Source organism: Lytechinus variegatus, chromosome 7 (assembly GCF_018143015.1).
Source record: "Lytechinus variegatus isolate NC3 chromosome 7, Lvar_3.0, whole genome shotgun sequence".
NCBI lineage: Eukaryota > Metazoa > Echinodermata > Echinoidea > Temnopleuroida > Toxopneustidae > Lytechinus > Lytechinus variegatus.
Window position 1 is genome coordinate 7,813,329 of NC_054746.1, and position 24,792 is coordinate 7,838,120.

Below are 24,792 nucleotides of genomic sequence, written 5' to 3' on the forward strand. Positions count from 1 at the left end.
ATGGCAGTCCAAAGGCTAAATTTACATTGTTTTACATTGTAAAGATCTTGTTACATGTAAGATTAGATATATACAAAAAACATTTTGAACAACATGAAAATTTAAAGGTAAACTATCAATGTACAAAAATCATAAAAATACAAACATTAGCCTCCAAACCAATTAAATTAGAATAATAAAAGATAACTCATAAATATATAATGCAAATTAAAATTAAAATTAAAATTGAGGACAGGTCTGGAAATGGGTAACACCAGAGCAACGGACGCAACTCCGAGACATACCCCTACACCTCCGAAGCGCTACAGCCCAGAAATGCTCGGTCCCAAACAGCCACTTCCGAGCTGGACAGGCGCAGAAAAACCACCAGCCGCACACACGATGAGAAAGGCGCCGAGAGAAATGTATCCCCCGGGAGCTATGGGCATGGCACAAGCCTGTCACACCCATCACTCCCAGGGAAACACATTCCTCCCAGCCACCCAACCCGATCGGATATGCGACCAATAGTCTAATGCGCCCGTCCAACCAAGCAACAGCCGTCCGGAGCCACACACCCCAAACTGCAGCACTCCGAAACCATAGGGGCCAGTCCCGATGTCGCGTCCGCCGCTCCGGTACCGCCCACACGACACCTATCCCTGCAAAATCATGGCATAATGTCTATTGACATACATGTATGAATGAGATGTGAACTATACATACACACTGGTATTCCCTGACAGTGTAAGCTGTTATTGCACAATATAAATCAAACTACTGCCCTAAGGAATTTGCATGGGCAGTGGAACAGAGGAGCACAATATTCCACAATGGGTCTAATGTATCCAGAATACACAGTAATAAGATCATACATGGGTAAATTGAACCGTTTAAGTTTGCGCAACATGAACAGTCGTCTATTGCATTTTTTTATCATTTCATTAACTTGAGAATCCCATTTCAGGTTTTGTTGAAATAAAACACCCAAAATTTTAACAATACTGGTCTCATTCATTTGTATTTGGTTGATATTGAAATTTTGGTGTATCGTTTGTTTCATGAATGAAATAGTCATAAAAACACATTTACTAGGATTGAGTGTCATGTTATTAGCCAAAGACCAAGCAAGCAAAGAGTCAATCTCTCTTTGCATCTGAGAAGGTTTGTTTTGATTTCTAGCTTCTACAATTGTTAAATCATCCACATACTTATAGAAAGGTAGGGGACAATTGTTACAAGCATCATTTACCATAATCAGGAACAACACAGGGCCGAGCTTTGTCCCTTGCGGAACACCCGCATTACGGTCCTTGACATCAGAAATGTGACCATTATATTTTACAGACTGTTGTCTGCAGTACAAGAAATCAATGACTAATGAGATTACACATGGTCGTACATTCAAGCATATTAATTTGTGAATAAGAATATTATGATCAATTCGATCAAAAGCCTAAGAAAAATCTGTCAACACCATAGTTGAGATATTTTTTTGTTTGTCAGCATTCGTATAGAGATTATGAAGCATTGAAATAAGATAATGACAAGTAGAGAGACCTGGACGGTTACCAAATTGATTGTTATCAATCTGATCGCGTATATCCTCCAACAACCACTTAACAATGAACGATTCAGCAGTCTTAGCAAAGTAAGATGTTAAGGCTATTGGTCTTAGATCAGACACCACAGGAGGAAGGATTTTGGAATTGGTACAATTTCAGCAAGTTTCCATATCTGTGGAAAGATACCTTGTTTAAAGGCAGTATTTATAATATGACATAGTGGAAAACATAATTCATAGGAAAACTCTCTAATAATTCTGATAGGTAAATCACCAGAAACAGTTGACTTCTGCAAATTTAATTTGCGTAATTTATTGTAAATATCCAATGGTTGTACTGTTGGACATTCAGAGGGTGATGGCAAATAAGCTGGCAAATTTGACCTGTCAAGTTTTGGAAGGTCAGATGCAATCGATAAAAACCTGTCATTGATAATATTTGCTACACACTTAAAATTTTGAAGTTCCTCATATGAGAGATTTGGTATATCAATATGTGTTTGAGATTGAGAGCCATGAGTCATGAGTTTGATATGATGGTACCAATCAGCTGGATTATTAAGTTTAAGTTTCTGTATTCTTTTATAAAATTTATCCTTCGCCAAGTCTATGGCCCTCTGTACCTTGTTCCTATAAAATGTTTCCACAATGTTACATTATTATTTGAAAAAGCTTCTTGCCTTTTTTCTATTAGTGATTTAATTTTGCCATTAATCCATGGTTTGTCATTTTCATGAAATTTAATAACCTTAGTGGGAAATGTCAAATCTATGTGGTATTTTAAGACTTGCAAAAACATGTTACACATTACAGATACATCCATGGTATTGTACAATTCATCCCAAGAATAATGGGTTAACCAAGTTCCAAATTCCCGAATTCCACTATCAGTTAAAGGACGTACAATTTTTGTCTTTTTGCTCTTTTGATTGTGAGATAAATGTCCAGAATAATGAAGTAAAGGACACCAAAGGATACAGTTGATACTCTTTGTAGAGTATCGTCGTACTGGATTGTTGAGGTCGAAATCACAAGAACATATGACATTGAATGCTTTGAGAGATCAATCCTGAAGCTGTGTGAGTGAGAAAAGCTGCATCTGAACTGTTTCCTGAAAGATCTATTTGATTGAGCCAAAACCCCTGTTGCAGGCAGGACATTCAAGTAGTAATGATTTTCAGTATTTTTACTGAAAATGAGAAGAAAACTTATGGTTTCATGCAAAATACTTATTACTAAATTTTTAGTTTTATGTGTATTCCCGTGGTATTTCTTTGAAAACGCTGATATCCTCAAGAAAACACTGATTTTTAGCTTTTAAAATACCAAAATGTTCTTGTTCAGGCCGGCAGCTCTGTGGACATTCTACAAATAGGTGGTACTTGGGCGAAAAAAGCTGTGCTAGTAGGAGATGATTCTTGCTGAGTAGCAAACGTGTCTGACTTTTGCTGTAGTTACTCTCCGATAATCACAATTTATCAGTGCCGACAAGTCTGTGCAATGGTTCACAATGGTCAATTGGTCAACCAACATCTCTGTAGCTCAGAAGGGGGAGGGTACGGAGGGGGCAGACATGTACCAACTTGATCACCTTCTGTTTCACTCCACTCATTCAGAGATGGCATTCTGGGGCAAGCCTCCAAGGCGTTCTTGACCTCTGACCTGTCGGGTCAGGACTTCCTCTGCTTCCTCCTGCCACGTTATCGTCAACTCAGGTGCCTGAAGTTCAATTCAAGTAACGACTGCACGCAGCTCATCTTTGGCAGCCTTACTACTCTCCACGTCAGGGATGCTGTGCAGTTGGAGGTAAGCACATTGCCCACCACCATTGAGTGAAATAACTTTTTAATCTGAATAAATGATAACGTGCAACATTTTGTAGCACGTCATACAATGTTTCTAAGCCCTGCATCTAATCAACCTGGGTTTAGCACTGCTACCCTCATCAGGCACTCAGGATTCAAGGAATTTCTTCCTACCAGGAACCCATAAACTTCACCCGGGTTGGGAGTGGCAGTGTACTATGTAATTAAATGCCTTGCCAGAGAACATGGTTACTGCAGTGGGGAGTGAACCCCAGACCTTGTAGTTCAAAGACAGGTGAGTTGTTTCATCAGACATGCCATTCCTAAAGCACACCAGGTCATTTCATGAAATTACAATTGGTACAAGATTTCAATGGTACAAAAGATGTTGATCACCGTGGTAGTAGAGAATCGCTATAGAAGTTGATCCTTTGTCTCACGATGTGGCAAACTGTTATTGCGACGTTTTGACTGCAACTGCTGGTCTTCATCAGGCAGTGTGGACAATCGTTGTGTGCGCGCCTTTTATGGCATATTAAAAGCTGCGTGCCGAAGGTGCTGGAAACGCCGCGCTGTGATTCGGCGGCACAACCGACCAGTCAACCCGCTTTCCATGCTGCCGCCAGCTGACGGGATTTCCCTGACGTCCGTAGGCAGCCCGGGGATCACACCGTCCGCGGCTACTGAAAGGTCTGCTGTGCCGACCAATTAGGTTCCGGCACCTTCAGCACACAGCTACGCTAAAAATGGCACGTACAGCAATGATTTTCCACATAGCAGTTTGCGGCATCGTGAACCAACAGATTAACTCCTATAGCGAAGATTTCAATGGTCTAACTCTATTCCTCTTCTGGAATTTCTTCCCTGTTTCTTCTAATTAAGCACAGGATTTCATTTGGTTTAGGATCTGTTGGATAGGGTTAAATAGTCATTATTAACTTAAGTTATTAAGTTAACTTTGAGGGCATTCCAGTGAGTGCACATTCCTTCTCTGTTATGTACATTATTGGGTTCTAGGATATTTATATTGTTCGTTAATTGTCAAAATAGATGATGATGATGATGGTGATGATGATATTGTAATAACAAAACTAATGAAAAATCTTAAGTCTTCTCTGTATATTTTTGTCATGGCCAGGATCTGAAGATGATGGCGGTGGTAGAAGCCAACGGGAACCTGGCACTCTATACCGGCATCAACAAGGTCGGCAATATTCTGCTCCCAGGGGTCGCCCCTACCATCATGGCCAGTAGCGTAGGACCAGGGGGTACTACCATGCCACGCCCCAGTACTCCTCTGGATAGTCCCTACCTGACGTCATCCCATCTGACAGGGGCCTCGCCAACCCTGAATGACGAGGTAATGGAGTCATCTAACACACAATAAAATAATTGTTCTTAGCAAGAGAAAGTAACCGCCTATAAACAGTTCATCTGCCATTTAGCTCATTCTCTATTTTTCTTTAATTTCCAGCGTTGCTATACTTGTTTCATCTTAACATCCATGTGGTCTAACACTACTCTTATTCTCCATTTTATGAAGAACTGCTTATTTACCAAATTTTCATTTGACAAGATAAAATATGATAAGATACAATGAAAATTAGACCTACTAGGCATTGGCCTGAGTGGATACTAGACTAATTGTTATGTAAACCAAATGGTTATCAGGCCAAATGGTTTTATCCCATGTGATATTAGACTATCTGAGGAGGAGACCAAGTGAATTAGAAGGAGTGGAAAATAGACCAACTGGGCATTAGACTAATTGGGTATTAGACTAATTTTTATGTAAACCAATTGGTCATCAGGCCAAATGGTTTTATCTTGTGTTCTATTAGACTATCTGAGAAATGGGCTAGGTGAATAAAATGCAACCCTTTTCCACTTCTCAACTCTCTTTTCCAAATCAGGTTGTACTTCTCTCTCCGGTGCCTGGCGAGGTTAGTCACACCAAGCTCCAAGAATCGACCTGCAGCGAAGATTTGACCCTGTCGCACAGCGCCACCAGTGGTCAACATGTTGTACGACTTCAGGATCCAGTCAAGAACAGGTTCACTGTGGTAAATTAATACATTCAAACTCTTGCTGAGAAAGTAAAAAGAAATAATAATTATGTTATGCTTTTATTAAGCGGTTAATGTATTGGAACAACGTGTCTAAGCTCTTTACAGATTTATTATAACCCTGGTCATCGGATTCAATCAGTCATTCCTGCACACAATGTATGTACATCTTCCACTCCCTGGGGAGTATTCCAGTCAGTCGCTGGTGAGGCACACAGAGAACAAGCTTCAATGACTTTCACATCCTATTGGGAACCCATTTAGCACCTGGGTCGAGAGTGGCAAAGAATGGATTAACGCCTTGCCAAAGGACGCCAGACTGCAGTGGGATGTTACCTGATCCTGGGCCCCGTCTTACAAAGAGTTGCGATTGATCCAATCAATTACAACTATTGAAGGCCAGCAACATCAACATATAAAATTAATGTTAAAAAAAAATTCTAGATATGATATGTATTCATATATTCACTGTTTTCTTACAATTCAGTATGCTTCTCTTTGTTGTCAAAAGACATTGAGCAAATTTCCTTTTAAAAAATTATGGTATGGATGGATTTCCATACAGTTGAGATTGATTAGATCAATTGTAAGTCTTTGTAAGACAAGGCTCAGATCTAATGATGATATGATAAAAAAATTTCTTCTTGTTTAAAACTTTCTCATGAAAACCATGTACTTTAATTCCATTAAATAACATGCATGTATTTCATTTGAATGACACATAGATTTAACATTTAAATATATTTTGTTTATAAATATTTTTCATTTAATTACTTCTTTATTTAAATATTTCATTTATACATGAAGTTGTCATAAATGACAACTTTATGTTCTTTAATAAATTGGAAGGACATATTTCTCTTCTTTTACTATCATCCAAAATGCAGGTCCTGTCAAATGACACTATGATAAGGACATCACTACCAAAAATATCAGTATCAAATACAGGTTTGTAAACATTTTCATGTTTTGTATTATAGAGATACATTACATACACTCCTTCTCGTATAATTAAACTATTGAAATGCCAGACATCAGCCCAAATAAAATCAGCTTTATTTTTTATTATCAAGAATAAAATAATGAATCACATTTAAAACAAGTGCCATAATCTATATCATGATTACAAATTATGCAAATATGTTCTTTGCTACTCCTTGATGTTGATTAATTTTTGTACAACTATTTTAGTGATTCAAATATACCTTTGATATATTTTTTCTAGCATGCAATTATCCAATTTCTGATTCATGGCTGGTTTAAATAATACACTTAAAACTTGTGAGTTTCACAATCAAATTTAGGCTTTGTTATTACATATCATGTGGCACTTTACTTTCCTTGCCTCAGAATAGTTATACTAGATTTAATTACATGTTTATGTTATATGCACATTTCATACAACTGTATCAAGTTCCAATTTCATTAGATTCAGAATCAGTTTGGTTTATTTAAAAAAAAAAAATCCTCGTCAAAACATTAGGGGAACTGATACAAACCTAGGTTACAAAGATGTACAGTGAGATAATTGAATCTAAATACATGAAGTGAAATAATGATCGTAGTGAATTCATTATAAATGATACAGGCATATTGCATTACAGGGTATGAGTTAACGCATAGGGGAACACATTACAAAATAGGTTACAACTGAAAACTTCAGTCTTATAAGAACTACCCCTCCCTTATATCATTTTTAAACAATTTACATTTATATAGTTAATCTGTGCCTTGAGGCCGTGAAGTATGTGTTGCCAAGGGATACAGCAATCCAGTTCCAGGCAAAGTGGTATGCCACCAATCATGCACCGGGAGAGATCCGTGACCAATCAGAGCTCATGACCTTTGTGACCTGTTTGTTGAATATGATGGGATATAATACCGAACAGCTTAATCTATATGGTCGGGTGAGTTTAAGGTGCTGAATAATATTATTTGGAGATTCGTAAGTACATGTTCGTGTCCTTCGAGTATTAAAGTAGAGGTGCTATGGCCCTGTGGATATGTCTTATAGGAATTTTGACCCACAGGGTCCCAGGTTCAAATCCCAAAACAGCACTTTTGTCCTTTGACAAGGTAAATTTGCCTATCTGAAACCAGGTGTAGTACCCAGTAACGGATTAATTCCTTTAATGACCGAGTACCAGGGAAGAGTTTCATCAACATTTACGTCCGACAAGTCACCAGATCTGACATTTTTCCTCGATTTTGATTGGCTGAGGAGCACAGTTCCTATGGCAACTGTCGAACAAAACAGGACTTGTCAGATAAAACTTCTAACAAGTCCTTTCATGGAACACTCTCCAGATGATGGGAGCTGCATTAAAGCTGGTGGGTGTTTCATAAAGCTGTTCGTAAGTTAAGATCGACTTTAAGAACGATTGGTGATCATTTCTTGTGGTAAATACTATATTGAAATGGCGTAGGTTTAGCGCATAAGAAAGGGATAAAGTCGCTCTTAGCTTACGAACAGCTTTATGAAACGGCTCCCGGGAGTAGTAGTATTAAGTGCTTAGAAAAATTGTAAGAAACGCTACAATAATCTTGCATATTTGTTTTTGCTTGAGGGTGCCTCCAGTTCTTCTATTTTGGTTTTGTGGTGTCTTTCACAGTAAATTGGTAAACCAAGCCTCCATATCCTCTCATAGAGGAAAGCATTTCATGAAATGTTTTGTCAGTGATTTTCACTGACTAATTCATTAATCTTGGCCAATCGGATGCGAGGGTTTTCGGTAGCTGATAACACTTGCCAGTGAAAATCACTGAAATTTAGTTTCATGAAAATCGATATTCCCCGATGTTCTCCAGAAAGAGATGTCAACAAAAGTGCAAAAATTTCATTTTCATGGGCTATTTTTCCCAATTGACTGGCTAATCTACAATATTAGAGAGCCTTTACAACAAATGATTGCAGTGAATGGGTATTTTCCAGAGTTTTTTTTTTTTGGGGGGGGAGGGGGGCTTATCAACCGAGCCCCTGTGTAGGTTCCCCCCCCCCCTTGAAAGAAGTTCTGTTAGATTGTACACCAGGCCAATAGTTTCTACATTTTCAGCTGGTCAAATATTCTTTGATTATTTTCAGGACACTGAATCATCAGGTTCCCCTGGAGTGGCAGCCAAGAAACATAAACCCTCAGGCTGGGATGAGGTGAGTCAAGCGCAAAATAAAGATTTTAGAAGAGTGCCTTTATTTGCATTTATTTTCTTTTTACCTCATTTTATATGTATTTTGTCAATGGGCCCTTTTAACATTAACCATTTCATCTATGCCTTGTGATGAAATGGAAATTTGATGTTTGTAATTACCCTTTTCTCTTTTTTTATAAATCAATGTTTATGAAAAAGTTGAAATAAACTTAACAAGAAGGTCACGTTACATAGAATTAAATCAGGGCAAAATATATTGGATACAGTATTGTGATAATATAAAATTAGACAGGGCTATGCACATGTCGAATGAGTCGATTCAAAATAAAATAATGAGAGGGGAGTATAGGAACGGGAGTATGCCACAACATTCTTTAACTTAAGTTTTTTCTGACTTTGAAGATGAATTTACAATCGCAAATTCATTGATTCACAGATTTTGTTGAAATATCTAGGGCAACTACATGTACCTCACATACTTTTGTAGTTAGGCTCCTCACTATCCATTCCACACATAGCAAATTTGCATTGCCACATTTAATTTTACTTAGATCAATTTGGGGATTGATTCTGATGTCCGTACCTCAGTATTGTTTTATAGATGTTTTCATCATTACTGACAATGTCAGTGAAATCATGGGGATTTGGTTGGTTAAAGAGCACTATTGCAAAAATAATTTTCAATGAACAAAACAATTTGTCAATGATGACCAACCTGTATGAATCAAAGCACTGATGTTATGAATTTCCTTCCATTGCCAGGACTGGGATTATCTCTTTTCCTCGGACTACCACGGCAAGGTGAAGGACAACTTCCCAGCATTCAGCCACCCTGATAGGGCGCCCTCGCCCGGTGCGAAGGACACAGACACGTCCAACGACCCAGCGACCAACCGTAAACCCCTGGAATCCTCAGCGCTTCTCTTCACCCACATACCTGGGCTGGCTTTTGTTCTTCATCTTGTATATGAGGTAAACAGGGCCCTGTATCATAAAACCTAACGATTGATTGTGAGGCTGATTTCGATTAATTGCACTGACTACTGTGTATAGTAATGAAAATAATACACTTCATTCATATAGTGCCTTTTCATCAGATACAAAGCACATTAAAGAAAGAAAGAATAAATAGGGAGTATGAAACATAAGAATAATAACCACAAAAATTAAGAACATTATGGAATACAGACAGAAAATTTAGAACAGTTACGTTTGTAGACATTTCTTAAATGAGGAAAGCGTCGGGGAAGTCTTTAGTAAAGGCGGCAAGGAATTCCATGTTTGGGGGGCAACGTTAGAAAAGGCCCTCTCACCTATTTGTGGCCGAGCGTGTGCTGTATTTGGATATGTGGTGTGTGTGTGTGTGCAAGGAGAAGATCAGGGGCCTTTTGCAGAAAGAGTTGCAATCAATCACACAACTCTAAAAATCATTCGCAACTTGATTTTCAACCCATCAACAGCGCGCAGTTGGGACTTGCGATTGATTTTTTGAATTGCGTTTGAACGCAACTCTTTCTGCAACGGACCCCAGATAAGTAAGTTGGGGCTTGATTGTTAATATAGTCTTATGTTTGATACGATCATTAACATGGAGCCAGTGGAGATCATTTATGAGAGGAGGAGAATAATCAATCGTAAAAACCAGCACCACAAGCAATAACAAATCCTGGTGATACCCTCATTTATCCATATTCATTTCCATGTTTTATTGTTCAAAATAGAAATATAAGATAAACATACTTCAAAATTAACTTTGCCTGATTGGTCGTGGGCCCAGCTGCCACTGGGCAGTGCAAGATAAGTTTGATATTGATGATGTAGAAATGTGTCATGCTATGAACTGTTAGAGATTAATATAAATTAACAATATTATTTCACTCATGATATAATGTTCTCTTCTTTATTTTTTATTTATTTATATTTATTCATTCATATATATGAACTAGATATAGTGGTATTCATTAGTAGATGTTGAAGAAATCAATCTTATCTTTCATATTGCAAGAATAATAATGTTAATTTTGTCATTCTTTTCTTCCCCCTTTAGGAACTGAAATTGAATAAGTTTTCGAAAGAGGATGTGAAAGAATTGGTTGTAGTTCTCAATCATCTAGCATGGTAAATACTTCTTATTTGTTTCATCCCAAATATTGTTTGTGTATTGATCACTGAATATATATAATTTATGCCAGTTAAAAATCATGCAATTAAGCTGAATCGGTTCAATCATTTGTGATTCAGTGATATCTATTATTAAAACCAGCATTTTTAAGGAAGAAAAAAACACATTTTAAAGAAGTATTGTTGGCCATTCTTGGTCACCTGTGTGACCAAAATTATGAAAAATCGTGACTTATATTAGTCTCAATTCCACAAATTTAAAAGATTGTGAGTGATTTTATGGTGATTTTGAAAGTTTAATCTTTCAAACTTAAACTCTCGAAATCATGCTTTGTGTGATATCACACACATGACCCACTTCTTTTGACCTCTGACCTTGAACCTGCATATTGGAGACAGCAAAGAATATTTCCAAATGATCGTCGACTGAATATGTTAATGTCATATAATCTTTGAATTACTAAATCTCTAAAATTTTTAGATTTATAACTAATTAAAGTCACGATTTGTCATAATTTTGGTCACACACATGACCAAGAATGGCCCTTTTCCTTATTTGCCAAACAATTTTTAACCAATCAAAAGCACAAAGTGTCAATAGCTGTGTATGCATACCTGTGTATACCTGTTAATGTTACTTCTACATTGAAGATAGATGATGTTGGCAAGTATCTTTTGTAATTTGCTATGTAACTTACTTTGTTTATATTTACCCCCTCAACTACCTCCCCCCTTTTTTCCCCCATGTAAACAGTGAGTTGGATTGGTGTCAGTACCAAGACTACTATCTCAGAAACCACCCAAACCTGTTCAGTTCAACACCAGAGAAAAGCTTAACACCAGGTATTATGTTTCTTTTTCTTATGTTAAAGGTAAAGTCCACCCCAGAAAAAAAAATTAATTCAAATAAATAGAGAAAAAGTCATAACTTTCTTATTTCACATCCGATTTTGATGAAATTTTCGGTGTTATGCTTGTTGGATTTATCTCTTTTTATTCTAATCAACTTTTTGATGGGGTGGACTTGTCCTTTAATCTTCAAACTTTGCCGTTCCATCACCCTCGTCACCAACATCCGAGACTCATTACATAAAACTTATTAAAACATATTTTCAATCACAGTTTAACCCTAATTCTCCTGACAATTTTCGCAATATATCCGCTGCGCAAAAATTTATGACCTCGCCACTCACTGACTTTTTACTGCATGTCAGACCCAAAATTGCTCATTTTTATTTCATGTAATAATCCAATGCAAATTGTGTATTTAGCCAAAATTTATAAATGTATCATTATTTCTACTTTTACTGATTAAACTTAATTAATTTTGCCTTGTTTATGATCAGAATTAAGACTGGAATGATATCCATCAAAAAAACAAAAACAAAGTAAAAAAACAAAGAAATACATAAGAAATTTAAACAACAATAAAATACATAAGAAATCGGTCTTGGTACCAGAATATTTTTCATTCACAATTGTTAGGAATGCTATAAAAGATATTTTCACCCAAAAATAGCATTCTAGGAGCTTTATTTAGTGAATCAGAGCAAAAAGTTTGATTTCATGAATAAATTAGCATAATTAATCCATGTAAAATAAAAATATATGAATTCAGTAAAATTTACCAATGCAACTGCGTAGATTACGTCATTCTCTACCATCATGCAAATTTTCGTTGTGATCTCGCAATCCGCGGCTGAGATCTTAAGGGGGGTCATAATGCCCCCCCCCCGGGAATGACTAGAATCAAAATACCCTGGAAGATTTAGGGTTAAAGCTACTGAAATCCTTCATTCTGATTGGCTGATAGTTAATTTGTTTTAGAGATGATCATAAAAAGTCTTTATGAAACAGGACATTGTAATGTACATGCATTTCATTAAATTTCGCAATAGCTTTCTTCAGAAACACGTAGCAATATTATGTGTACATAATGATGTCATTGATGCCATTTTAGGGGAACTATTCTTCATTTGGGTCACTATCCTGGGCCCTGTTGAATAAAGAGTTACAATTGATCCGATCATTCGTAACTCTATGGAAATCCATTAGTGTCATAATTTTTTCTACGAAAAATTTGCACAATGTCCTTTTTATGCAAAGGGAAGTGCAGTGAATTTTCAAGAAAACAATAAATGCATTAATATACATCACAGCTAGAATATATTTTGAACAAACATGCGTAATAGATGTTGATGTTGCTGGCCATCCATAGTTGCAATTGATCAGATCAATTGTAACTCTTTGTACACCAGGGCCCAGAAGTATGTCTATCTATGATTTTCGGTTCAGTTGATTTATTCATCTTTCTTTCATACCTTCCATAAGTATATGCCATATTGTTACCTTTGTTCATATTCATTGGCATCATTTGGCAAGGGCTGCTGCGATGGTTGGTACCTGCAATGTAATTTGCATTATAACCAATATAGGTCTATTTCAACCTTGCATTATAACTGCATATTTTGGTCTGCATGACTTGCTTATGCAGTACCAGAGCATATTGCATGATGCACCAAAATCGGGAGAGATAGCTCGCTGGCCGGTGCGCCCGAGAGTTAGCTAAATATCCAGTTTTCTGAAATAATGACGTCAGAATATTGGTATAGCGTAAAATATATTGAGGTCTGACATCACGCAACATCATAGTTGAAATATATTTGGTCACATGATGCTATTTGAACCAATCACTATACAAGATGAAATCTATGTAGGATATGATAATAAATATTTGTTTGCTCTTAACGTAATATTCAGAAATGAAGAAAGATCTCCAGGTTCCTACCTTCTGGACTCCTCTACCCCCTAGCATCCATCGGTACCTCTACAACTACATCAGGGGGGCAAAACAGGACCCCTTCCCGATCTTGTCAGGTCTTTGCACCAGAACCAGTGAGGCGGTTTCTGTAAGTATACCGGTAGTCAAACTTTCTGTTCCCTGGGCCATGTTTCATATTTCTATATCTGATTGGCTAATTACACATTTGCTATAGAATTTCTTGATTGAACGGTAGGGGAAGGCGGGGTAAGTTGAGCATAGGGGCAAGTTGAGCCACCAGCCCCAGTCCAATAATGAATGAGTCAGACATAGTGGTGGTGTCATGTATTGATGACCCATAGCATAACCCCTAACCCCACCACATTGTTTTCAACTTTGAAACAAAAAGTAGTTTTTTTAGAGGGAAAAATATGAATTTCAGCCAAAAAAGTAAAAAAGAGTGTGAAATAGATAAGTGCTTTATAAACACACACGTCTTTAAATATAATAAAGACATGATAACAACATTATTAGTCCAGGTATGGATCTTCATTCTTGTCATAGTCTTTTATATGATGGATGCATAATAAATGTGTGGATACAAAATTATCGCACTAAGTTTGGACTGGGGTAAGTTGAGCCAAACAGCATGGGGCAAGTTGAGCCATGGTAATTCCTATGGTAATGTATCTTAAAAAAACAAACAAACCATAAAAATCGATTGAAATGCTGGCTGAAAGGAGCAAATTTACATGACTGCTCTTTTCCTTTTAAAGGATGTTAGTATTTATAGAGAATTAGCAAGTGAAAAGACTTTAAACAAAAAAATGACATGCTGGTTCTCCCCTCATACATTTTGTACATAGTTTTTGTGGCTCAACTTACCCCAGAAGGTGGCTCAAACTTACCCCATATATGGGGCAAGTTGAGCCATTTGACATTGTTTTTTTTTCAAAGGTCATGATGAATTTCAGTGTGGGGATAGAAAGTGATATATAGGTGGAAAATATTTTAGAAGAATTAATTTTCAAGGCAAGGTACTTATTCCGACAAGATTATTAATCATATCAATTCTAACATGCAAAAACTGTCACAACTTACCCCGCCTTCCCCTACCCAGTTGTTGTAACGATCTCAGAATGAGTTGAAACTGAATCAAATGAAATTATCACACAAGTGTTTGTATGTATGAATAAAAAATTGCGCTGAATGATTGTGGTATAAAATTTGTAAATGCTGAGATGCCGGATCTTTTTTAAAACAATAGTATGTGCTTTTCTGTGTTTGCGATCTTCAGTGTGGTGTGGTTTTTTTCAGCTTAGATTTCATAAAGTTAGGTATGTGTTATGAAAGGGTGATAATTAAACTCGATCATGACTTTCGTGGAATAACGGGAATAATGTAATAATTGTTTGCTGCAACTTCATTCCTTTAGCTTTAATGGACAGTCACACCAACAGAACCTACTCTGAACCATACAGTGGTATGTCATTGGTAATAACGTAATAGATTCAGTCAGTCTGGAGTCAGTTTGGTATGTGTGATTGTGGCATTAGCTACCACCTTCCTAAGGGTTATGATAATAACCATATTCCTGGTTGATGATAATTTTCTTCTTCTTTTTTTGTGCTTTGTTTGTTATACTCTTATCATAAGATAATAGTTTTATATATTTATATATAATATTTTACATTTCTACAGCTTTACATGCTTTGCATGGATGAAGGAATCCCTGATATAGCAGGCACACATAGACTCAGTAGAAGACAGTCTGTCAGTGGTAAGAAATATTCATCTTTACTTGACAATTGATGTGTATTATTATTAGGCGTAGAAGAAGGGATGGTAGGAGTCAAAGTGGTATGTTGAGGTAGTATTAATAGTTAATTTGTCAGAAATTCTTACTCTTACATCTGAGGATATTTGGTGCACTTTCTCTGTAATATATATATCTTTACTTTTCATAAAAAACGCCCACAACACCACAAATTTAGGCCTTACACATTCATGTAATGATGTATATATAATTTTTTATTACCTACTACATTATTATTGAAGGTTGTGTGTGTTTTTGTTCTCATTCTCTCAATTTAAAGTAATTTCTTTTTACAGGAGGCCTGCACCCTACATGCTCTGCTTTTCACCCTTTTCATTATTGTCCTTATTATTATTAATTGTACTTTGTTGCATGTTGTTCTACAAACATATTGTTATGTGAATAAATGTTACTGTATCATCATTTATAAGACAGAAAACTGGAAGTGGAAAAATATGATCAGATATATGTTAAAGGGGAAGTTCACCCTGAAGAAAACTTTCTTGTGAAAATAGCAGAAAAAATAGTAAAAAATATTGGTGAAGGTTTGAGGAAAATCCGTTAAAGAGTAAGAAAGTTCAAAATTTTGGATTTGTGACGTCATAAACGAGCAGCTGCCCCATGTGTTATGTAATATATAATGTATGAATTTCAAATTTTGTATGGTTCCTGATGACTTAATTTTGTTTTCTTTTCATGATCAGGTATGAAATGATTTGTTTATTGATATACAAAAGTTACAGTGAAAACCATTTTCAATTTTCTGAGAAAATTACATTTCATTGATTTTTTACCATTCGCTATGTAGGAATGCTGCTCGCATATGACGTCACAAATCAAATAATTGAAATTCTAATAACTTTTTAATTATTTGATGAATTTTTCTCAAACCTTCGGCAATATTTTTTATTATTTTTTCTGCTATTTTTACAATAAACTGTTTGTCAGGGTGAACTTCCCCTTTAATACTCCCCTTTCCTTTCCCATGCCAGCCTTCCCATCAGATCTCAATTCTATGGACGGCCTGAACGCTTTCCTGCTGCGCTACCCCGACCTCCCTCCGTCCCAGCGGACAGTGGTCTACATGAGCCAGCTAGGGTACACCCTGGCCACCCTCAACTCCTTCCCTGTGGGCGTGGCCCTACCCCTGATGGAGGCCATCTCTCAGAGTCGGGATGCCCCGCCCTCCAGCTGGCCCAAGGGGGCGTATGACCTCCTCTGCAGGCAGGACCTCTCCAACCAGGTCGAGTGGCTTTCAGCGTCCAGTAAGAAACATCACAGGTCGAAGGTGAGAGATATGAGGTCAAGAACAGACATGCCTACTGTTCCCTTTTTAGAGTATTTGTTCCTCTTTTGTTGCTATGAATACACCAATACTTTTTTTGTATGATTTTTATTAAATTTCTGATCATGGAGTATGTATTATACACAGCGCGTGACACTAGCGATGGTCCGACAGTCCAAGACCAGTAAAAATCACTGTCTGGCCAGTAACTTGTTGCATGAAAAGAACAAGTTAATTCTAGCCTAAGAGCACATGTTTAAAAGGGTGAATCATCAAGTTTTCAAGTAGAGTCATTTCACATGGTTTTTTCACCGATCTCACCACAACAGGCTGGTGATTTTTATGTTGAGCCAAATTTTTAAAAATACTCTTTTTTGTCAAAAAATAACTTCTTTTTTTCCTTCTAAGAATACTTTTTTTGGTTGTAGAAGTTTGGCAGGTCTGCAAGAAGAACATTCATCCCGAGTAATTATGTGTTCCATAGTGTTCTTGGTCGGGAGATCACGTATTGAAGAGCTTGTCAGTGACTTTTTACTCACTGACAACCGTTTTAAGACTCTTGAAAATCCTCATCTGATTGATTTGCTTAGAGCAAATTCATCAGTGAAGATCACTAAGACCTTTATGGAAAGCTTTCTTGTGGAGGAGTCCTTGGCCTGTTGATGAGGTTAAAGGTCCTATGACAACAATTCTATCTTATTCTAGATTCATATCTATTATTAGGTAGTTTTACTTGAAAAATACAAATGTGCCATCGGTTCCTGTGTACAATGAACCAGTGTTGAGTTATTCCATGGAAATGAACTTCAATGGCAATGTCCACTAAAAATTTCGAAAGAGTCGACCGATGGACCTGTCAATATTTGTGACGTCATCGAAGGAAAGCTTTCCCAGCTGTGCAGCCGGACCCCTAGTTATTGTACACGTTCCTCGTGTAGTTGCTGTTTCAACCGAGCTCATCCTTAACGGATTTTTTAGATTTTTATGAGGTTTTGATCATGGCTGCAGCATCGTCATCAGCTGTGGCTTATTCTTCAGACTTTAAAGATTCAGGTTATAATAATAATAATAAATAATAATAATAGCGGCATATTTACCCAGGGTAGCCACTTCAGTTCCGAAAACTGTTCTCCCAGCGGGCCCTGCTATTATAGGTTCGGAATATTATTCCAGCAATTCAATTAATTTACTTTGAATCCACATGTACAACCACAATAGGCACTTATTCACGCTCCTAACGTCAACATTCAGCAGCTTCCTTCCCTGACGTCATAATTGTCACGTGATATACGAAACCACATTGGGGTTAATTTTTGTGGGCCGGGCGAATTTGGCTCAATTTTCAGTATAAAACTGCCTTTAAACCTGATGTGGGATGTTTTTCAGGTAAAATTTTGATGGAATCATAATTCGTAACCACTAAGCTAACGAATAAATCAGCATCTTTACTGTATTTTATAGGACCTTTAAGGGCAGGGTGTACATAAGCATTTGCCTGATTGCCCGGGGCAAGTAAAAGTTAGAGTCGGGCAAGTGTTTTGAAGTGAATACCAAAACTACAAGCAAAATTCTCACAGTAAATAGACCAAAATTAGGGTCGATATGATATATTGACCATAATTTTGGTCATGGCAGGCAAGATAAAATCACTTTGGAAAAAGAAATGCAATAACAAAGTAGATCAATTCATGTCAAAAGAGAGAAAAGGGTCAATGGTTTGTAAAACCGCAAAAACTTTCTTTTGGAGAGGTAAGACTTTTTTCAATGATTTTTTTTTCAGGCAAGTGAAATAGATTTTGAGGCAAGTATATTCCAACTATTTAAAAAATTACTTGCCTGGCCGGGCAAGTGCTTTTAAAGAGTTATGTAGCACCCTGTTAAGGGTTCTAATCCCAAATTTTTAAAACCTAGCAGAGGGGAGGGGGCATTGGACTTATAAATGAAATATTTTTGAGGTCTGATATGCACTTACATGGTGTTACCTAATTTCATATCCTCCTACCCATATGGTCCGTTCTGCTGGACTTGAAAGAAAATATTCCTGAAACGACATTGCGCAAACTTCTCACTTTTGGGATGTGTCACTGAAAAAATTGTTGAGGGAGGCATGATAGCCCCACCCCGCCACCTAGGACTATTAAGATTAATTTATTCATATTTTATTTTTACTAAATTGGGAAGCATTGAGAAGTAATTCCTTCCTCTGTGACTTGATTCATTTCTTTTCCCACCTTCCCTCAGATGCATTGTGGTTCACAAGGGCTTGGTCTCAGCACCATGGCAACCAAACAAGAAGAGCGAGATGGGATGGAGCATCTGGACCAGGAGCTCCTCCGGCTCCGGTTCCCCGACGACCTCCGCGTCCAGGAGGTGAGACGTGTCCTCCAGTCGTCAAAGCCCGTCACCATCGCCCTCACTCAGAAACCAGAAACAAGGTCAGGAAAGGTCATCATCGTCTAAGCAGAATTATGTTTATATGTATATGTTATGGTCTGATATTGAATGCTCCATGTATTTGAAATCTTTCATATATCAACTTATGGGGTTGTCTTCTTGAATTTGTCGCAGAATTCAGAAACAAGGTCAGTAAAGGTCATCATCATGGAAAGCAGAATTATATTGATGTGTATGTGTTGTGGTCTGATATTTGATGTTAGATCCATGCATATTTACAATCTTTCCATTAATATGAATACTTTTCTCCTACCTTTTGTCTCAGAAAACCAAAAATGAGGTCAGTAAAGGTCATCTCTATCTGAAGTGAGATTGTATTTACATGTGTATGTTGTGGTCTTCTATCAATAAATGTTTTATGTATTAACAATCTTTTCATCAAGTAATACCCTAAAAAAAAATTTTCTAGTCTTTGTCTCACTCAGAAACCTAAAACAAGGTCAGTATAGATCACCATCTGAAGCAGAATTATATTTAAGTCTATATATTGTGGTGTGATATAGAATGCTATGCATATTTACAATTTTGTCATGTAGTACATTTTTGTCTCGCCCACCAGAGGTGAAGGCGAGACTTAGGGATCCAAATGTCGTCCGTCCGTCACAAATCTTATGACACATAACTCCACAACCGTAAGTCACTTTTCAACCAAACTTGGATGGTAGATGGACTTGGGGGACCCACATATTATGCTGCAGTCAGAAATCACATGATAAAGGTCAAAGGTCATTTTCAGGTAGATGTTAAAGTTAACATGCAAGACTCTCTTATGACACCTAATTCTGCAACCATAAGTCATTTTCAACCAAACTTGGATGGTAGATGGACTTGGGGGTCCTGCATGTTATGCTGCAGTCGGAGGTCACATGGTAAGGTCAAAGGTCATTTTCAGGTTAACATTAAAGTCAACATGCAAGACTCTTATGAGTTATTCCATCCCAGTCATTTCACACTGAAGTTTCGATGCAATTCTGTTGCGTGCCCTCGCAAATCACGATATTTCTGGTTATTTTCATAAGTGGGCGAGACACAAAATCGCTTTTGCCTTGTTTTAAAAGAAATGTTTCATCCAGCCTTTGTGTCACTCACAAATCAGAAATGAGGTCTGTAAAGGGTCTCTATATCTGAAATAGAATTATATTGACATGTATATTTGGCTGTCCAATATTGAATGCTACATACATTTATGATATTTAACCACTGTATCATCGAGTAATACCTTTTTTAAAGAATAATTACTTTTTTATTCTGACTCTTTATGTTCTCTCCTGTACCCCCTCCCCTTCTGTATCCAGTGACCATGAGTTCATCGAAGAACAAGAACTACATCTGTTACTGGTCTCTCAACGAACAATGGCTCTTCCAGTTGGCAGGTACACCACCTTGAGCAATTAAGTCGTCGGCATTCATCTGAACCGTCATATCATGCATACAACGGTGCAAACCCTTTTCAGAAAAAATCGACTTCAAAGCTTACTGTAGTTTTCACAGTTAGTTCCCCTGCCTTAAAACATAAAACATATTCATTGCTTGAAAATACATGGTTGGAAAAACCAAGACAATTGCACAAAACCAAGAATCAGAGAAAATATTGCAAAAGAGCTACATGCTTGTAATTTTGGTTTCAGCGGTTTAGATTTTCCCCGTACAAAACCTCCATAGAAGATACAACAACCCTGACCGCGATTTTAATGCGCGCAATCAGTCAAAACTTTGTATCGCATTTTCATGTGCAAAGTCAATGCCGTATGACCACGCATTTGCATATTTATTGCACGCAGGTGTCGTTTACTTTGCTACAGTACACGTTTCCTGTGGTATTTGCGCTTTTTATCAACAATTTGCATGGCATCGCCGGGAAAATCCCCACATATCTCAGAAACTAAAATTAATTGCTGCCTAGAAACTTAGTTATGAATAGAATAGGATTTTTACTTTCATTTTTTTTCATTGGACCAAAACTGACTGATAAAATGATTCGGATGAACACCAACGAAATAAGTCAGAGCATCAATGTTTTTCTCCATGTCACGTTCAACTTCACCTTCATATGTTTTTTTCGACATACAATATTATGTCAGTCCCGATTTCCATTGAAATAATCTCAAGGAAAAATTGATTATTAGTAGTGGAAACCTAAGTCATGAGATTGTATATGGACATAATTCTGACCGGGGGAGGGGGTGTTTCACAAAGATTTAAGTATGACTTAGACTCGCACTTAAATGCCAATGCGTACATGGTATGCAACATGCAATCTTATTCTAGTATTTCTATGTACATCTACGAAAACCTTGATTGTGAATGTGTACAAGGATCTTGTAACACAAAGCTTAGCACTCATCGTAGAACATTTTTTTTAATGATTGATTGCATTGATGACAATGTACAATTAATCGTGTAAATCAAGCGTGTGATTAATCGCTAACCTTCGTGTTACGGGACCAAGGTCTTACTTGTTACATACCTCAAGGACCCAAATTCACAAAGCTGGTTTTGAAAACCATGAGTCGAACCCATGGTTTATGCAGATTTTCTATATGAATTACGCCTGATTTATCGCGTAGAATAAAAAATGTAAAAATGATGCACGCTTTCGTCACAGTGCGCCGAATTGACACCTGTTACTATGATTTAGTATGCTATTTTATTCATGAGTCCAATGTTTTGAATTAATAAGTCCACTCTTAAAAACAGTGAACTCATGAATAAAATAGCACACCTAACCATGTCAACAGGTGTCAATTTGGCGCACTGAGACAAAAGCGTGCATCATTTGGACATTTTTTATTGTACGTGATAAATTAGCCCTAATTCATATAGGAAGTCTACATGATACCATGGGTTTAATCAATGGTTTTCAAAACCACCTTTGTGAATTTGGGCCAAGAAGCTCATTATGAGCATTGTGTCAATATTTTCTTGCAGGGGCATCTTCACACTCTGCACTTCCAATGCTGTCATCACGGAACCTCTTCACATCCCAAAGTTAAACCTCACCGGCAAGGCACCCCCAAGGTAAGCTAGTGTGAACTACCAGTGGCCTAGCGTCCTTTCAAAAGGCATCAATCCACACTTTAACACTCTCCACCCAGGTGTAAAATCGGCTCCCAGTAAGAGACAAAGGTCTATGCAGTATGCCTAGCAATTGATTTTTGAATTTTTTTTGTGGAATGCTGCCCAGGGAGTGGTGAAAGTGTATACATTGTATGCAGGCTAGCCAAGATCCGATGACTGGGGGTATATATCTGGAGACTGCGTAGAGACATTATGATGTATTAAAGCATTATTTGAAAGCTGAATTAAGCACAATCGATGCATCAAATCTGCATGAATCATAGTTCAAACCACAGATTCAATGCTATCTTTGTGAATATGATCTTTGATTTTTAAGGCCCGATCTTTCAATAATGGGGTGCAATTGATTTGTATGATTCTTAACCGTGAAAAGTGAAAGGACAAGTCCATCCCAACAAAACCTGATTTGAATAAAAAAGAAAAATTAAAAAAGCATAAAACTGAAAATTTCATCAAAATCGGATGTAAAATAAGAAAGTTATGGCATTTTAAAGTTTCGCTTCATTTCACAAAACAGTTATATGCACATCTTGGTCGGTGTGCAAATAAGGAACTGATGACATCACTCACTCACTATTTCTTTTGTATTTTATTATATGAAATATGAAATATTTTTATTTTCTCGTCATTGTCATGTGAAATGAAGTTTCATTCCTCCCTGAACACGTGGAATTCCATTATTTTAACATTTTGTGTTTCAGGCAAGGAGGTCCTAATCATCAAATTCGTAAAAATTGAAATATTGTATAATTCAAACAATAAAAAACAAAAGAAATAGTGAGTGAGTGACATCATCGACTCTCATTTGGATGTAACTGGCTCGTTCATATAACTATTTTGTTGAAAATAAGCGAAACTTTGAAATGTCATAACTTTCTTATTTTATATCCGATTTTGATGAAATTTTCAGCGTTGTGCTTGTCTGATTTTTCTCTATTGATTTAAATCAAAATTTTTCTGAGGTGGACTTGACCTTTAAGTGATTCTAAAATACGTTGTAAGGATTTTTTTGTTGGCAGTGAAAAAAGCAAGGTCTGGTGAAATCAGTGATGCATTCAAACGTTTCCCATGGTACTCTGCTTGAACATACTCATTCTAAATGACAAATTATGGCATCATTAGCTTTCCTTACATACAATTGATTTCAATCATTCTTTTTGTATTTTAAGAATGAACATCAATTTACCAATGAGTTAAAACATTATTATACAGATATTGCCTACCTAGAGTTTGAATATAACATTTCCTCTCCCTGACTGAGTTATATTTTCCCAAGGGAATATATTTTGCCCGAAACGCACAGCGCTGAGGGAAAATATTATCCCGAGGGAAAAAATATAGCGTCGGAGGGGAGTTGAAATATTATTTATTAAAACGATAGACCAGGCAATATCTGTTATATTATATAGTATATGTGGATTCGCCATCAGAAATTGCATTCATCATCTGGTTCAAACCCGGAATTCTTGCTACAGCTCTGATCCATTTACGTCATAATAGATTTTTTTTTTTTAAATACATCAAGCACGTTCTTCATACAGTCGACGCGTTAACGTTAGCGCGTACATCAAATAAACTACCTTGTTACGCAACTTATATGCAGCGAGTGATGTCACCTTAGTGAATATAACGCCGCAATTGAAAATGCAACGCAGTATATTCCCTGAGATGACGTCAAAACCTAGAATATAACAAATGCGATCCTCGCAGCTATGGTCACGTGATGGCATATTGACCTATCACTGACTCGAATCTACATAACCTATGTAATATATATATATATTTTTTTAATGTTATTACAGGAACAACACAATAAACTTTGTGAACATCGATGTGCCAACCAACATGAATGCATGGCCCTTGTTTCACAATGGAGTTGCCGCAGGGCTTAAGATTGCCAGAGGAGATAATCAGGTACAGTGAAACCTGTCTATAGTTACTTTGTATTATGTATTATATTTGAATGGAAATGAAATAAAGAAAAGAATTGAATTGAATCATGCATTGTTCATTTAATTCCCATACAGATCGACTCTGCATGGATAGTATACAACAGACCTCAGACGACTGAGTTAGCCAATGAGCATGCTGGATTCCTAATGGCCTTGGGTCTCAACGGCCACCTCTCCAACCTGGATAAACTCAATATACACAACTACCTCTGCTCCGTAAGTCACACAAAAATGAAATGACATGAGAGTGTTTGTGGAGCGTTGTGGCCCAGTGGATTAGTCTTCGGACTTTGAAACAGAGGGTCGTGGGTTCGAATCCCAGCCATGGCGCAATTTCCTTCAGCAAGAAATTTATCCACATTGTGCTGCACTCGACCCAGGTGAGGTGAATGGGTACCCGGTAGGAAGAAATTCCTCGAATGCTTGAGTGCCCGATCAAGGTAGCCATGCTAAAGCCAGGGTAATAATAGCAGGGCCCGCTGGGAGAACAGTTTTCGGAACTGAAGTGGCTACCCTGGGTAAATATGCTGCTATTATTATTATTACTATTTTTTTCTGTTCTTTTTTTGTTTTTGGTTTTTGTCAACATTTACTAAATCCCTTTGTTCCCCTCTCCATCCGCACATACAATAATCTCACTATCTGAATGTTTTTTTTCTGATCTTTTCTTCCGGGCGGTTTTCTTTACTTATCGTCTTTACTCTTGCATCTTTCTATTGGACAAACATTACCATTTTCCTGGAGAATTTCCATCGTAAATGTCG

At 37.1% G+C, this 24,792-nt stretch overlaps 1 protein-coding gene across 1 annotated transcript in view; it reads left to right on the forward strand.

Moving 5' to 3' along the window:
- LOC121418349 (anaphase-promoting complex subunit 1-like) overlaps nt 1-24,792 on the forward strand; it is a 70,498-nt gene that overhangs the window by 15,603 nt on the left and 30,103 nt on the right. The window contains exons 11-27 of the mRNA XM_041612163.1: nt 3,160-3,349; nt 4,487-4,708; nt 5,262-5,411; nt 6,302-6,362; nt 7,134-7,321; nt 8,497-8,562; nt 9,324-9,533; nt 10,609-10,679; nt 11,437-11,525; nt 13,443-13,591; nt 15,145-15,223; nt 16,252-16,547; nt 18,786-18,979; nt 20,294-20,371; nt 21,927-22,016; nt 23,879-23,990; nt 24,104-24,244. Coding sequence (XP_041468097.1) covers nt 3,160-3,349; nt 4,487-4,708; nt 5,262-5,411; nt 6,302-6,362; nt 7,134-7,321; nt 8,497-8,562; nt 9,324-9,533; nt 10,609-10,679; nt 11,437-11,525; nt 13,443-13,591; nt 15,145-15,223; nt 16,252-16,547; nt 18,786-18,979; nt 20,294-20,371; nt 21,927-22,016; nt 23,879-23,990; nt 24,104-24,244 — 2,386 coding nt within the window. The remainder of the gene's footprint in view (nt 1-3,159; nt 3,350-4,486; nt 4,709-5,261; nt 5,412-6,301; nt 6,363-7,133; nt 7,322-8,496; nt 8,563-9,323; nt 9,534-10,608; nt 10,680-11,436; nt 11,526-13,442; nt 13,592-15,144; nt 15,224-16,251; nt 16,548-18,785; nt 18,980-20,293; nt 20,372-21,926; nt 22,017-23,878; nt 23,991-24,103; nt 24,245-24,792) is intronic.